The sequence below is a fragment of the Thunnus thynnus genome, chromosome 4, assembly GCF_963924715.1.
Source record: "Thunnus thynnus chromosome 4, fThuThy2.1, whole genome shotgun sequence".
Lineage (NCBI taxonomy): Eukaryota > Metazoa > Chordata > Actinopteri > Scombriformes > Scombridae > Thunnus > Thunnus thynnus.
Window position 1 is genome coordinate 26,658,969 of NC_089520.1, and position 15,875 is coordinate 26,674,843.

Here is a 15,875-nt window from a genome sequence, read left to right on the forward strand (position 1 = left end):
TGATTGAAGACCCCTCAAGAGCAACACTCAAGAGGACTGGCTGATCTATAAGGTACATGAAAGATTGGCAATTATTTTGCACCACTCTACCATTAGTCTTCATTGAGAAGTGAGCTGTAATGAGCGTCAGGTTGTCCTGAGTTCAAATGAGCAAAGACAACACATGATGTCATCTGAGGTGTCTGACATCATCATGACAGTTAACTACATTTCTGTGTTTTACATTGTATTTAAGGACATAATAAATACAGACAAAAGATAAAATCTCAAGCACTTTATTAGGTTTGAACAGTATCTTGCTTAGAAAGGCCATTTGGCATTATATAATTATATATAATTTTATCATATATATAATTATATATACATATATTCAAATGTTGAATAACAAAACACTAGAAACAGAGGCAAATTAAAAAATAGGATTCGCTTAAGACAATTATACCAAATTAAAAATGGCCAAAACATCTCTAATACATTTCAAAATGGTCCCGATACAGTTCAATATACATCTTTTTTTTCTTAAAAAGAGAAGGGGGGGAGAAGAAAATAAAATAAGCAAGGCAGCAGACAGGAATGAAATATAAATAACCTTACATTATGTACAAAAGGGAGTGGGCTGTGACCACTGGGAACAAATGGTCTGAGGAGAAAGTGAAAGAGGAAAAGTGGGGAAACAAGTGGACAGCAATAAATGGAGTTGGATAAGAGACGTAGGGGACATAAAAGACACATAAAGGTGGAGAGAAGAAGAGGGTAAATCGACTCTAGTCTTCCTCCAGCCCAACTATCAAGAAATTAGGCTGGAATAAAGGGGAGTGAATCAGGGACGCATGGTTTCCCTTGGTGATAACTCAAAAAAAGATGAATTCATGATTTTTTTTTTTGTTGAACATCTGGGTATCCACGATGGATTACTTGTCATGGATCCCACATTCAAGCGATATGGAATGAAATGAAGCCATTGAATCAAGATGGAAATCAATTTAAAAAGTGACCTCAATGTTCGTTTGATCTGCACAAACAAGGAATCTAATGTACTTATATGTCAACTAGAGGGAATGTGAAAGGAAGGATGATTGACGTGGTCTTGGTTTTGGCCCTCTCCATTCATCATACAAAAAGGATTTGTCATTGGTCTGCAGGTGATGTTTAGGGAAATGCAAAGCACAGCCTTTAAGATGATGGTTTCACCACATATTGAAGGGTAAGTTAGGAGAATTAATTTGTTTTTAAAACCTACCAGTGAGGCACTTTAGTAGTTCATTATAATAGCAAAATAAGGGGTCTCTTGGGTTGGCACAGTGTCATGTTTTCCTGCCAAACTGCAGTGAGACAATGTTACCACATGATCCAAACACACACAATAAACCCATGAAATTTAAGCATAAGCCAACAGACAGAATAGCTAAACAATTAAGCGTCCCCCTCCTCTATTAATTAAAGACCCGGTAAGTGACAAAGTAAATAAATGAAGAACATAACAGCACCTAACTACTAGAGCGGGCACTTGTGATGCTTTGGAACGAAAGAAGACCTGAAATGACGATGACAATGCACAAACAGGCAACAATTTCAGTGATTGGTCAATTTTAATATTTGCTACTTTAAGTCCCAACAGGAGGGCTAATAAGAAGGCTATAAGACCTGAAACCTTCTCAAGAGTTCAAAGTAAATATATTCCAATGTCAATCTCTCTTCTCTCATTTGGTTCTGTACTTTTTAAGGGCTTTGCTTTTGGTGCAAATAGTGCATGACTGTTCAGACAATCAACATTGACGCAACCACCCTTTCTAAAAATTCAGCATGTACTTCTGATTTCTTTGTCCACTATAAATAAATTAAGATTGATTGTGCTCCTTTTTTTTTATGAAAAGTAATTAAATACAGGACTGTTAGTGTAATTCCGAGTCAGTGTGATCCATACGGGGCTGTTGAATCTGTATTAAAAATATTGAAATAACTTGAAAAACTCCTAAAAGAAATATGTTCTAGTGTCGCAGGATTAAAACGTGTTAAAAAATCCTTTTCATGTAATCACAGACAAAAGTTAACTCTACCAGTTTCATCTTTAGTTTCAGGTGGTGAAGCACGATATCCGGTGAGAGCTGAAACCATCTGAATGTATGTCAGCTGCAGAGATGAACTCAAGCTGAATTTGTTCAGTTTGTAAATTCAATCAAATCCTGGCATCAGTCATTTCCTGAGGTGACCGAGTGGAAATTAGGACTGACCTAAAGCCATGCGGTTAACTGACATCATTCTTCTTTCATTACAATCATATAAAGGGCATGGCCTCAATTGTGACCTCATCTTGAAAAAAAAAAAGAAAACAAAGAAAAACCCAACTGTAGTTCAAGTCTGAATGTCCTCATAGGACAGTCATTAAAAAGAAAAGAAAAAAAAATCAGAGCACACATTGCATGGCACACTTTCACTATTAAAGTAACAATGTATCCATTTTTGAGGAAAATGTTAGCAACAGCATTCGAATAAAAAGCAACATTCTTCTGCATCAGTGTTCATGGTGGGAAAATAAAAAAAGGGAATCATTCTTTCAAAGTGTGACATTACAGCGTAGTGATGTGAGGCTGATATCAAAAAGAAAAAAAAAAGAGAAAAGAAATGACAATAAAGTCTGGCAGACTGAAAAGAAACTCATACAGAAATACAATCTACAAGAAAATACTGATGCGTCTGTAAACAAGAGAAGAAATATTCTGGGGTGCAGAACATTGGTTGATTTCTAATGATGCAGTGACGGCGTTGCTTGTGATTGTGTTGTTTGTGTTTTGGCTTGTGTACATGATTAACACTGCTGTTAATGCTGTAACAGACCTTCAAATAAAATAAAAATCATCATCAAGATTCAACATAAAAACTTGAGCAATTATATTATTCCTTATCATTCTATTTACTATATGGGGTTAAAAAAAAAATCTATAGTCAATTTCTACTTTCCCAATTTCATGTCATAGTCCAGAAATGTGTTTGTTACAGATCCTTAGGACAGGAAACAGAGCTTTGTTGTCTGAGTGTCTAAACGTGGTTGGTAGAGCTGCATAACCAAGTGAGTGAAGGACTTTGGCACTTGGTGGATAGAAGACAGTGATGTGAAAACACAGCGTGTCCTCTCAGCCAGCTTACACTCCAGTTCAAACGCACTCGCACACACAGATGCTCTAAAAAGCAAAAAAAAAAAGAAAGGGAAAAAAAGAACAAATGGCTCCTGGTATTTACTGTATATGTTTGTGTGTGTCAACCTGAGACTATGAGCTAGAGATTCTCATCTCCAATCATGATTCACCTTTAAACCCCTGGTGCCTGAAACTTAAAAAGGGGAGAAACTGTAAGTGGCTTGAAAAAAATATCTTTGCCAAGGAGATGCAACTAATTCAGTGTGGGGGGGGGGGAAAAAGGCTCTGCTCGTGTATGTGTGTGAATGTGCACTGTATGAATGTCTCAGAGTGAAAAACAGTCCAGGCTTTGTTTTCTGCCACCACACACGGCGCTACAGCGTGGCTCTGGCAAAGCCAAAAACTTTTTAAGTCTCTGTCCCTAAAAAGTAAAAACAAAACAAAAAGAAAATCCAAAACATCAATACTTTGATTCTGGATTTTTTTTTTTTACATTAGCCTCAAAAGCATTAGATTTATATCCATATATATTTATATATTTATATATATACCAATAAAATACATTACAGGTGCCACCCGAAAATGCAGCCAAACTCAAAACTGTGTCTGAAACCAAAGTAATAAGATGCAACACAGTAAGTATATATACATAGGGGAGGTGGGGAGGGCAAATAGGGTTGAAGGGCTATATTAACAAGACCAATATTACAAAATATTCAAGAAGGCATCTCAGTTAATTTCTCTGTCCGACTGCACTGCCCTGTCCTCTGGGCTGAGACCTCTGTTCCCTTTTCCTCCGGGCAGTTCATCCCATCCACAGATCAAGTTGTGATGAGTCTTTTTTTTTTTTTAAATCCATCAGATGGGAATATGCAGCTTTCTGCATGATGTGTGTGTGTGTGTGTGTGTGTGTGTGTGTGTATATGTGTTCGGGTGCGTGCATATGCTTGTGTGAAGTGAATGCGGATATCCATCCATGGCAGGTCCCTACTTGAAGTTGGCGTAGTCAGAAAAGGCATCGATATACTCCTGGACCACTTTGTAGCAGAACTCGTACTGCTCCTGAGAAGGGAGGGGACAGGAGGAACAGCCGTGTCAGATGGGAAATGAAACAACAAACATGACATCAAGATCACATCAGAACATGATAATTATTATTATAATTATTGTTAAAGTCCCCCTCCACTCGTTTTTTTTTTTTCTTTTTACCTAATGTTACTTCAGTCGGATGTTTGAGCTTCACTGTGTAGTTTGACACTAGAAGGTTGTTTTCACCTTCATCTGCTGAAAGTGGAAAGTTTCTCTGTGCTCAGTGAAAATCTGATTCAACTTACACAAGTGTGATGTGGACACATGAAGCCTCCAGTGCACAAACACTGAGAATGGACTTTACAGTGAGGTAGGAGACATCTTGTATCCAGCTGGAAAACTTTTGAAATTAACAATATTTGCATATTCATAGCTTCTGGAATTTTTAATGAGGGAGAAGGAGGAAATGTCATTTTAAGTATTTACACAAGATACTTGAACTTTTTTTTGTGGAAAAACCATATGAGACACATATTATTATTCAAAGTAGAGTATTTTATATACATCTTAAAACATGTCTGGGGGGGATCTTTAAACATCTGAAAGGAAAAATGTTTGGATATTGATAGATTCTGGATTTTTCAATGAGGGAGGAGAAGCAGACCTCATCTTAAAAATTATAAACAAGGTAAATGATTTTTTTTGTGGAGAAAAAAAAAATTAAATAGGAGAGTACAAACCTCTACAAAAAGAATTCAACTAGCACAAAGTCGTCGATCACCTAAATGAAGTCAAACTGATTTCCTGACCATGTAAACATGCTCTAAGGATTTAGAATCAAACCTCTTGGCTCCACAGTTGATATCTGTTTAATGACATAAATCCTGAATCCAAATCACTGGTGTATGCTTGGCTTGAGGCCAGTCGTCTACCAATGAGAATACATCAGCTGTTACCCTGTGCTGACACAAGTATTTCACATTGCTGATAAAATGCAGCAGTGTAAATAAATCCTTGGCTTGGTAATAAAAGGGTAAAAAACATGCACATTTTTGAAAAAGGATCATCCTCACTTCATTAGTAAATGTGAGGGAAGCAAATGTGTCACTTTTCCAACATGTCCACATCAAAGATGAACTAGTTGCCTATTGGGCCCTATAACAAAGGAATAATCAAAAGTAATCCCAAATTCAGGTTCAAAGGGCCACTCACCAGTGTCTGCACCATGTGGGGTCTCTGCAGTCTGAGGCTCTTGACTGTCTGGAAAACATCCAGGATACCTTCTGCCTTCACCCTCTCCAGGACTGTACTCAACGCACAGAAAGTCCCTGTCCGGCCAGCACCAGCACTGTAAATACACACACACACACACACACACACACACACACACACACACAGGAAAAAAAATAAAACCTCAATATATATACTGCAGTTTGCATGAATAACATACACACTTTGTTGTCTGATGAAGCATAGGAACATTTCTGAGAGCAGTTAAATGTCACGAGGAAGAAGAGAACAATTCCTCTGAGTTGTTTTTTCCTGTGATTTAATAGCTGCAACAGTTTCCCAGACACAACTCGCCCATTTGATTACCACAAGTATTTCCATGTGCAACAGTAATATAGAAATCAATGTAAGTGTTTTAACCCTATGAAAACGGACCTCCCCCCCCCCCGAACTGACCGCAGGAGGTTGTTGTTTGCATAATCCTGTTTAAATTGATCTAAAATAAAAACCATAATAACTAGAGCATTCATTGTTCTAGCAGCTGAAAGCTAAGGCTTCTGTCTTTCATGTCATCGTGTTGTACGCTCAGGTGGCAAGTTGATGATGTCATTACGTTATGTTGTGTGCGGCGCAAAACGTGGTGACAACGCGCGGTGGCGCAGTGAAGTGACACCAGAGAAGAGAAGCAGGACGATAGTTCATGTCAGAGAGAGATAGAAGGAAACAGGACTAAAAGCATAGCTTCCGTCAAACAATGACCTCCATCTTCATAGGCCAAGTTTTTTTTATTTTTTAAATTTATAAATATATTTTTTTAATTCATTTACGGTTTATTGACTTGCATAACTTTTTAGCTTAGGTTGTTCAGATTTTAGGGATATGAAGTATTTGAAGACTCTGGGAAGTGACATCACAATAAGAAAAAATATCAATGCAGGCGCTGGCGGACCATTTCTCTTAAAAGGTTAATGTCAAGTGTTTTTATGCTGGTTGCAACAGCAACATACTGATTGAAGAGGGTGCATCACAGTGGGTGTGTGTGTGTGTGTGTGTCTTACCTGCAGTGTACAGTGATGGGGTGGTTGCCAGACTGCTGCTGCTGCTTCTGCACTGCAGCGATTATGTTGATCATGCCTTTACCATCAGTGGGGATGCCCACCTCTGGCCAGCCGTGGAAATGGAACTGACGCACTGCTCGAGCCTTGTTCTCCTGGGAAGATGGAGGAGGACAAAGAGAAGAGATTAGGATATGTTTACACGCAATAATGTTAGATAATATCTTTGGTCAACTGATGAACCTGCAGTGTGTTTGTATGTGCAACATCTGCTGGTTTCATTGGGTTCCGTTCTCACCCTGTTGTTGGTGACCAGGAGGTCACGCACTGTGTAGCTCTCGCTCTCCTCCTCCCTTTTAATCTCGATGGAGATGTCTCCATGGACCACCACTCCATCACTGGGCCAATACTGAGCACACTTTTCCTGCAGGATGCACGATGCAGATGGACACAAAATGACATTTAACCACACGCTGAGATCCTGAATGTTTTGAGGAAATCAATAATTTTATTGTGTATGCAAGACGTTCAATTTTATCAAAACCTCCAGGTTTCTAAACCTCCAATTCTGGCCATATGACTGTGCTGCTTTAACAATCACCAATTATTACTTTTACAATTATTACTTGAGGTCTGACATGAAGATATGTTAGACAACCACTGATGAAGAAGTCACTTTGCTTATATTATTAACATATTAGACCAGACCAGTAACATCCAGTTAGCACAGAGTAAATTATCGATTTTCAATGTTCTATTTTAGCCAGTTATTGACCTGATATCTAATACTAGTGTTGTCACAGACACCCACCTGCCCTCTCTCCTCCAGCTCAGTGAGCATAACTATAGAGCAGCTTCTCCACTCCCAGATCATCCTCCAGAAGTCCTCTATGGTGTGCTGCAGGGGGCCCTGGCTGGCCATGTACGAGTCCTTCTGACGGTAGCCCTGTGACCAGTAGGAGGAGAGAAGGAAAGGACAGAGATTATAATAAACAGCAGGAGGGAGAAAGGAAGCCTTAAAACACCTTGAGTGCATTAATGAAATGAAATGATCCGCTCTTATCCAGGTGCTTTTGCACTCACATCAATGAAAGAGGCATTGACGTAGTCGGTGTTCTCCTCTCCTCGTTTGACTGGAATGATCACTCTGTTGAACTCATCTGTCAGGAACAAGGAGAAGCATGCAGACTTTCTTTAATCCAGCAAAGCGACATCTGCAATTTCATTATGTGTAATACGGCATTCAGCGCTGTGTGTAGGGACAATAAACTGTATAAGTAATAACAGCATCACTCACATGGAATGATCTGTAGGACTCTGTTCTTCTTCATGTTGGCAGGCAGGTTGCCTGTTCTCATCTTGTCATTCTGGATCTTGATGGATGTCAGTTTCTGGAAATTGTGAGATCACAACTTATGACTTAATCTTAAGACAGTAAATATTGACAGTTGAAATGGGGAGGCATGATGACTAAGGGGTCAAAGAGAATAACTGGTTCTTTGGAAGAATACATCACACAAACTGACCTTGAATTCAGCCTCCAGACCACTGCAGCCAGCTCCAGGTGAGGGGGCGTAGAGTTTGGCCAGGTGGGACTCCAGAGAGGTCACCTCCAGCTCTGTGTCTCCATACAGGTAGTGCTCTAACAACGCCTGGAATATGAACACATACTGCATCTGTAGGAGAGGGGAAAGAAAGCAAATATGGAGTAAAGGATGATTTCACTGAACACGTGTCTCAAAATCAGTCTCAGACACAACTGTGACAGAGGATTCATATAAAATAGTTGAAATGTGGCTCTTTTCCAAATACCGCAGTGTATTTTCTGCATGTCAACACTGGACTCACATCAGTCTGGACCATCTGACAGCGCTGGGCTCTGATCCTGGTGACAAAGCCGAACACGTCCACCTTCCTCTCAGCGTTCATCATGTCCAACATGGCGTCGATCACAATGAAAGTACCTGTCCTTCCCACTCCCGCGCTAACAGAAGGGTAGTGACTCTCGTGAGTTGATACAACAAAAACACAGTGAGACACAAACAGGACATCGGTGTAAACAGTCACAAACTTACCTGCAGTGGACCACGATGGGCCCTGCATACTGGGGATTGCAGGTCTTGACTTTCTTGAGGAACTTGAGCATGCCGATGGGGGTGAAGGGCACCCCGAAGTCTGGCCAGCTGGTGAAGTGGAATTGGGTGACAAGTCTCTGAGGCTTCTTCCCAGACACATCTCCCACCTGAGACACAATGAAACCAGGTCACAGACCAAGCCATCAGTCAAAGAGTGTCACTAAACTTAAAGTGACAGCACATACAAAACCCAAATACTGGATGTTTTCTAACCTATTTCGTGTCTGTAATGTGTACCCTAAGGCTGTATTCAGACCAAATCAGGCGGATGTGGTCGCAGGGTTGAGCGGAGGTGTGTGTGCGAGTGTTTGTGCTCTAGAACGTAACCGCTGTGAAACAATCAAAATTAACATTTTTTTGATCTGATTCACCAGCTTTCTCGCTACCACAGCTGCTCTCTCTCTCTGGCTCGTTGGTGCTCTTAGCTCTCTCTCTCTCTCTCTCTTTCTCTCTCATCTTTTTTAAAATGAGTCAGGAAGCCAACAGCAAAATCTAACATTATCAAATGAAGAGAGATGTCCTCCCCACTTCCTATTAACATCTTTGTACCCCCTCATGGCATGGTTTTACAGCTCTGATCCACAGTGTGACGTCAGGTTGCGTTTCTCCAAAAGTTTACTCTGGATCAACTTTCTCGCCGCAGGCCACTGTAGCCAAAACCCCTGCAGCCAAAACGCACTTCCCCCATTCAAATGAATGGGAGGACTGGCGTTTATTGCACCGCCTGATTTGGTCTGAATACAGCCTAATACTTCTCTAAAGATCTTTAGATATACATTTCACCACTTTTTCTTGTATATTTAGTTACACTAACACTACCAGAGATAACAGGAGGGTAAAATTCGTATGTTCATACTGATTTCCCTCTATGAAGGCAGAGTAAATGTCCAACCTTATGCTTGGATAACATTTTCAAACCCTGAATAAAACTATTTTATCCACTAATGAAATGTTACCTGTTGGATGCAGAACTTGCGGATGGTGTAGTCCACTAGAACCATCGTGTCTTCCACAGAGACACGGATGTTCCCGTATGTCCAACAGCCCTGGTCCGGCCAGTACTGGGCACACTTACACTGAAACACAGAGTGATGTAACAGTGAGCACACACACACACACACACACAAAGCTGTGCACATCAGGGAATAACAACCTCATTTTATTTCAGTTTTGGAAAATAAGCAAGATAATAAATTAGGTTACCCAAAGTAACAATAACCTAACTATGTTGTGGCTCTGAGAAACGAAATATCGTGAGCACAGTGAGAAACAAAAGACAGATTAAGGCAACATCATGATCTGAAGTCTAGTCATGGTCTATGTATCAACCCTGCATGCGCTGACTCTCACATAAGGACTCCCACAGTGGTATGTGCAGAAATAAAAAAAATAACATAACAAATTAAGACACACTAAACATAAACACATGCACTAACAGGTTAAGAAAGATTTTTTCCCCTTGTGCTTTTAAACAGTCATCCAGTCTTTCATGATCTCTATGCAGACTGCATACATGTGCCCTTTCATATGTTCAAGGAGGCTGTTCTAAGATCTTACATCTAAGATCTTTATACACACAGTATATAAACACAAGTATCGTCATCACTCCTGTGACATCCTGTCTCCCCTACCTCTTTTCTCTCCTTCAGATTAGTCACCATGACAATGGTGGCTGTGTTCTGCTCCCAGATCATCCGCCAATAGTCATTTACTGTTTCCTCCTTCGGCCCTGAAAGACAAGGACACATACAGATATCAAAAACATTAGTAATGAGCTGATCAAGTAGTTTATTTATTAAATGAACTACAGCACAGTTGTTTCTCTTCCACTGCAGGTTAGAAAAGTTACCTTGAGCTGCAATAAACTTATTCTTCTCTTGGTAACCCTGTAAATGAAAGAGGACAAAAAGAGTAGCAAGGATGAGACAATATAATGATTTTAAAGTTAGAGCACAATTGTTTGTTTTGTGGACTGTACTGCGTTTATACAAACATTTATAAAGGAGGCATTGATGAAGTCAGAGTCAGGGACTCCCTCCAGAGATGAGAGATGCACCCTGGAGTGATCATCTGAGAGAGAGAGAGACAGAGAGTCAGAGAGAGAGAGAGAGCAGGAGGCATGAAGAGAAAAACAAATGAGAGGAGGAGCAGCACAGTAAGAGAGGGAATTTTAATTACATATGGTACATTACAATTTTTCCATCCCAGTTATTTGCATCCCACCACTAAATTACGACTCAGTAAATCACTCTGTAAACTGTCTCTGACTGTCAAATGTCTGATGTTCACTATGATTATACTGATGTATTGTTCTAAAAGCTTGAGTTCATAGAGTGCTGCTTTGTTAATGTCAGTCAGTGTCACAGTTCAGTCAGGAGTTCAGTTGTCGCTCACATGGCAGGATGTTGACGTATCTGTTCTTTTCTTTATTCTCTTCCTTGGAAGCAGCGTCACACGATGCCTGGATGGGGCAGACCGGCAGAGCCTAGACACACAATAATATGTTTAGGTAACAGAGCCGGAGAGCATTGTGTATCAGTCTCTAAACGTTCTATGTGACTCTAGACATCATTTCCTGTTGGCTGCATCTTTTAGTCCGCTGTGTGTCTCATGTAGATCACACCAAAAGTAAAGTATGTGTGAATGTGCTGCAGTGATCAGCTGATTAACTGACAAATATAATAAGGTGTGATCTCAGACACATGCATAACGATGTCTTGGAAGCTCCTTAATCAATGTTGGTGTTTAGATGGGAATGTTTGGGTCTTGATCACATTTCATTGTGAAGCAATTCATTACTTAGCTAGCTCTTTACACCATTTATTCATTACTTTTAGCTGATTAATAACTGACTCAGTTTGGTGGGAGGTGTGTAACGTTACTGTGCAGTAACTGTAATTGGCATCTTGCTGGTTTTTGTGACAGAACATTTACTAAAAATCAGCAACACAAAAATTTGCATGATTATTTGCCTCCTAAACATAAATGTGTGGACACATTTTTAATCAAAACATAATTAAAAAAAAAAAAAATCCAATTAGTTGAGCCACTCCACAATCTCTCTACACATGCCCTGGTTGGGAATCACTGTTTTGGGCGACAGAGATGAAGGTCAAAGGTGAAACTCAGACTAAGTGTGTTATCAGAGGGTGTGTGCTCCAGTGTGCCATACATTAAACTCCTCCCTGAAGAGCTTGTTGTCATCAGCCATGCGACGATTCATTTCTTCCTCGAGCTTGTCGACAGGAAGGGGCGGGTACTTCCTGTTTGTGCTAGGCGAACGGGCCAATAGCGGCACACTTTGGAGTTCTACGCCGGCGAGCAGGAAGGGAGGAGGCAGGCGTGAGGAGAGGAGGGAAGGGGAAGGAACGGGAGGGGTGAGACAGGTGGAGATAAAGACATGGGAGACGGGGTAAGAAAATGAGAGTGGAGCTGTCTTACATCAAGTAACACTGACTTCATCATTGGCTGTCTTTTCTTAAGATGCCCACCAGAGGGCGATGTGACTCAACGCTGCCGCATGTGAGGGAGCTGACTGCAGCTCTGATGGTTAGGTAATCACAGTGAACAAAAGCCTTCTGCCAACAGTCAACTAGTGAAATGTTATCGGTTTGGGGAGCAAGATCAATCAAGTCTTATCAGAAACAACTCAGAGTAGCAAGTTTGGTCAAGCCGGCTGTACATATTTGCTGATACGACCCAAAACAAATAAATGAGTGCTCCGTAAGTGTGCAGTCACATCCGCCGATGCATACGAAGCACACGCAAACACTGATGCACATGTCGGTGTTTTTACCTGTATCATCTGATCTGCCATTGGTCAATCTGAAGGAGTTTGAATGGCTTCCTGCCTGCTTGTACTTTTTAAACCTGTCAATCAACAAAGATCAAACAGCATATTAATACACAGATACACACACACACACACACACACACAAATCAACACACATAGACTCACAGCAGAATGCCAATCAGTCATTGCCATGGTAACAGCAGCACCTTAGGCCTTCACCACAGGTCTCTGGCTAGTGTGTAACTCCATTTCACCAACCTGAGCATGTAGAGGATGATGATGATGAAGATGATGACCAGCAGGGAGGACAGGGCCACCATCACCGCTATGATTGGCATTTCGTCAGACGGGTTGTTGTCTTGGTCAGAGAGAGAAAGGAGAGAGGGGATGAATTTGTTGCAAAAGAGAGCACAATGTCAGTTAGAGAGAATAAAAATCTAACAAGGTGTCTCAATACTCGAGGTGAGTCAGTGTTGTGGTTTGACACAAATGTCAAATTCCATTGCCATTACCTAATTATTCTCCAATTACACCATTTCACATACAGTGAGCTCGCAGGGTTGTGACTTAAATGTGAATGTTTTATTAGATCCCAAATGCCACATTTTGTCAAGAAGTTTTAAAACCTGTTGAAAAAGTTAATTATCGAATAATATTTACTTGATAAATCATTAGACTTTTTTTTCCCCCTATAAAACACATTCACTTCTTGACCACAGAAGACTAAGAAGAGAACTGTTCGAAATTTTGGGGAATGTGCCTATTTGCTTTCTTGCAGAGAGTAAAGTGAGAAGATCGTCTCATGTTTCTAAGATGAGAAGCTATAGCCAGCAGCCAGTTAGCTTAGTTTAGCATAAAGACTGGAAACAGGGGAAAACAGCTGGCCTGGCTCTGTCCAAATGTAACAAAATCCGCCCACCAGCACCTGTAAAGCTCATTAATTCACACGTTTATTTTGTTTATTTAATTGGTACAAAAGCCAACTCATCGATGTAAGTCACTGTGAGCGGCCAAGAAATATTCCAGCACATAACCCCCAATTAAATCGCCACTTGTCATTTTTATACTTCAGTCTTTGTGCAGATTAAACAAATTTATATCCAGTCTTTGTGCTATGCTAAGCTAACCGGCTGCTGGCTGTAGCCTTATATTCAATGGATATTTACCAAAATACTGAGCAATTCCTTGAAACGATGAAAATCTTTGCATATAAATTTTTCTAATTTACTGAAAACTGTAACAGATGTTCAGCCCAAAAAATGCAGTTTTCATTTATATCAGATTTTCAGTTTGACATGTTGTGATACAGATTTAAAAAAAAAAAAAAAAAGATCTGAAGGCCGTTAGATGACCTCTGCCTCTTTCAACACCAGCCTGTATCTTTCCTTTCCATAATGGTTGTCCATGTTAATATTTCATTGGCTTTCAGAAGAAAAAAAACAAAAACAAATGGAGATGTGGACTGGAGAGAGTGCTGTCCCTTAGAGCAGATAAATCACAGTTTAACTGAGAGGGGTCAACTATCTGCTTCTATAACTGGTCATACCCAACATGACAGCAGACAAGAGGATGACTATAGAAAATACTGAAACATGTACGTTTGATGTGAATTCTGCATGAATTATTCAGGGTGTAAATGTTGAATGCTTTCTACATGTCATAACCAGAAAGCATGAGGGCCTACTGTGATGCGTTTTCCTTTGTTAAGAATCGTCTGGTGAAAAAGGCTCGAGGATTGTTGTCACACATTGTCAACATTACAGATTAGACATCACATAGACCCAGTTATCTATTCTTTGTGGTGCGTCCTCTAGATTACAATGGCTGACCAATTTGTTTCCATCATGTGCGCGAGTTACTGCAATCCTATAGTCTTCCCTGTGACCTTTCACTGCAGCGGTTAGCACAAAAGACATGAGTTTTGCCTGAACAACAACAGGAGTTTGGTGTAAAAGAAAACACTGGCTGCCATTTGTGTGCCGATGACTGGCCTGTAAGACACATTAGGCCACAACAAAAGAAGAGATTTCTCTAGAAAAAAATGCACGGTGGTGGTGGTGACAATGCAACAACAAAATCAGCTGTTCCGTGGCCCGACTCAAAATTCAAGAAAGCTCTTAACGTTACGGACAAAATATGCAACAAAGAATGCGTCATTTGACTTCATGCTCCATATGCGCTTTCTGGGGGGAAGTAGTTTGGAACGCCGCCCAGTTATGTTGCAGTTTCACGCACAATTCCAAGGACTGCTCAGTGTTTTCCCTCGGACAATGTGTACATTGAAGGGAACGAGAGCACAACAGGCCGTGGATATCATGTGGAACTGACACAGCCTTGACAGATTTAATGCCATCTAAAACTGCTCACAGTTCTCCACGCAAGGCCCACAGACGGCCAGAGGGAGACAATGGAGCAATTACATAACACCTATGAACCCGGAGTGATTATGTTATATAACAGACACATCATATAGTGCACTGCAGGCCCATCTGTTGCATTTATGTTGACCAAGAGTGTGTAATGCTCACTTAAACCTCTACTTCAAATTCACTTTCTCAAGTATTTTGTACTAAAAGAGTTTAATTTCATGTTTTACTTAATGCAGGATGACTTCAAACATACCTGCCGTTATTATACTTAATCATAAAAACCATCTTTGCAAATCAAGCAGTGACATTTGATAGTGATGTGTGCATTTCTCTATAAACATGCAAATGAATAATTAATGTCAAGGAAAAGGGTGGGGGGGAATCATGTTTCACTTACAGAGATATTACTGAGACCGTCGGCATAAAGATTCAAAGCTGCTAAAAAGCATACAGCTGAAAAACACTTGAAATTAAAATGATTTTTCAACGGTTTAATGTGTTAAAGTGTTAAGAGCTGACCATGAATGCTGTTTATTTCACAAAATGAAGAGGGTCAGAAACACACTTCACTCAAACAATATGCAAACTCTTGCACATATTACCATTTTCCCTAACTGGGAAAGACAAATGTTCTCTCAACATTCTCTGTTTTTAAAATAACAGCTTTTGGTGAAGTCTGGGTCTTCCAGTTTGGCAGTTTTTGGATTCTTGTGGATGACTAGTCAAATGCAGGTATGTCACGTCAGGATATTTGCAGCACTGCTACAATGGGGTCTAAAAGCAGAAAAATGTTCAACTATCTAAAATATTAAAAGGGCGACGCTTGACCAGAAAAGCTCACTTGCTTGCTCTTTCTAGCTGTTGCTACTGTTTCGCCAGCCTACATGAATAACACAGAGCTAGATGGAACAACAACAAAAACAGCCCGACACTCTAAAGTGGATCATACAGTGTACCGTCGATCTGTGTTTGAGGGTGTTTGAGGAGTGATTCTAATGAATCTTTGCTTTCTTGATGCATTCAGATCCCCTCAATCTGTTTATCTACATCTAATTCACTAAGCCATGCTAACATGTAGCTTCAAACGATTGGATCACAGTTTTTCAAGTCTGTTTTAAAATAATAGTCAG

General features: G+C 40.3%; 1 protein-coding gene across 1 annotated transcript in view; it reads right to left on the minus strand.

Moving 5' to 3' along the window:
• Nucleotides 1-259: 259 nt before the first annotated feature.
• The window catches only part of ptpra (protein tyrosine phosphatase receptor type A), a 28,508-nt gene continuing 12,892 nt past the window's right edge, over nucleotides 260-15,875 (minus strand). Inside the window, exons 5-22 of the mRNA XM_067588004.1 lie at nucleotides 12,635-12,734; nucleotides 12,380-12,453; nucleotides 11,756-11,892; nucleotides 10,978-11,068; nucleotides 10,577-10,653; nucleotides 10,433-10,469; nucleotides 10,215-10,312; nucleotides 9,540-9,659; nucleotides 8,524-8,690; nucleotides 8,297-8,432; nucleotides 7,975-8,124; nucleotides 7,746-7,839; nucleotides 7,532-7,608; nucleotides 7,260-7,394; nucleotides 6,747-6,872; nucleotides 6,452-6,603; nucleotides 5,376-5,511; nucleotides 260-4,196 (exon numbers count right to left, since the gene is read on the minus strand). Of these exons, the coding sequence (XP_067444105.1) occupies nucleotides 4,122-4,196; nucleotides 5,376-5,511; nucleotides 6,452-6,603; nucleotides 6,747-6,872; nucleotides 7,260-7,394; nucleotides 7,532-7,608; nucleotides 7,746-7,839; nucleotides 7,975-8,124; nucleotides 8,297-8,432; nucleotides 8,524-8,690; nucleotides 9,540-9,659; nucleotides 10,215-10,312; nucleotides 10,433-10,469; nucleotides 10,577-10,653; nucleotides 10,978-11,068; nucleotides 11,756-11,892; nucleotides 12,380-12,453; nucleotides 12,635-12,734 (1,982 nt within the window). The 3' untranslated portion in view covers nucleotides 260-4,121. The remainder of the gene's footprint in view (nucleotides 4,197-5,375; nucleotides 5,512-6,451; nucleotides 6,604-6,746; nucleotides 6,873-7,259; nucleotides 7,395-7,531; nucleotides 7,609-7,745; nucleotides 7,840-7,974; nucleotides 8,125-8,296; nucleotides 8,433-8,523; nucleotides 8,691-9,539; nucleotides 9,660-10,214; nucleotides 10,313-10,432; nucleotides 10,470-10,576; nucleotides 10,654-10,977; nucleotides 11,069-11,755; nucleotides 11,893-12,379; nucleotides 12,454-12,634; nucleotides 12,735-15,875) is intronic.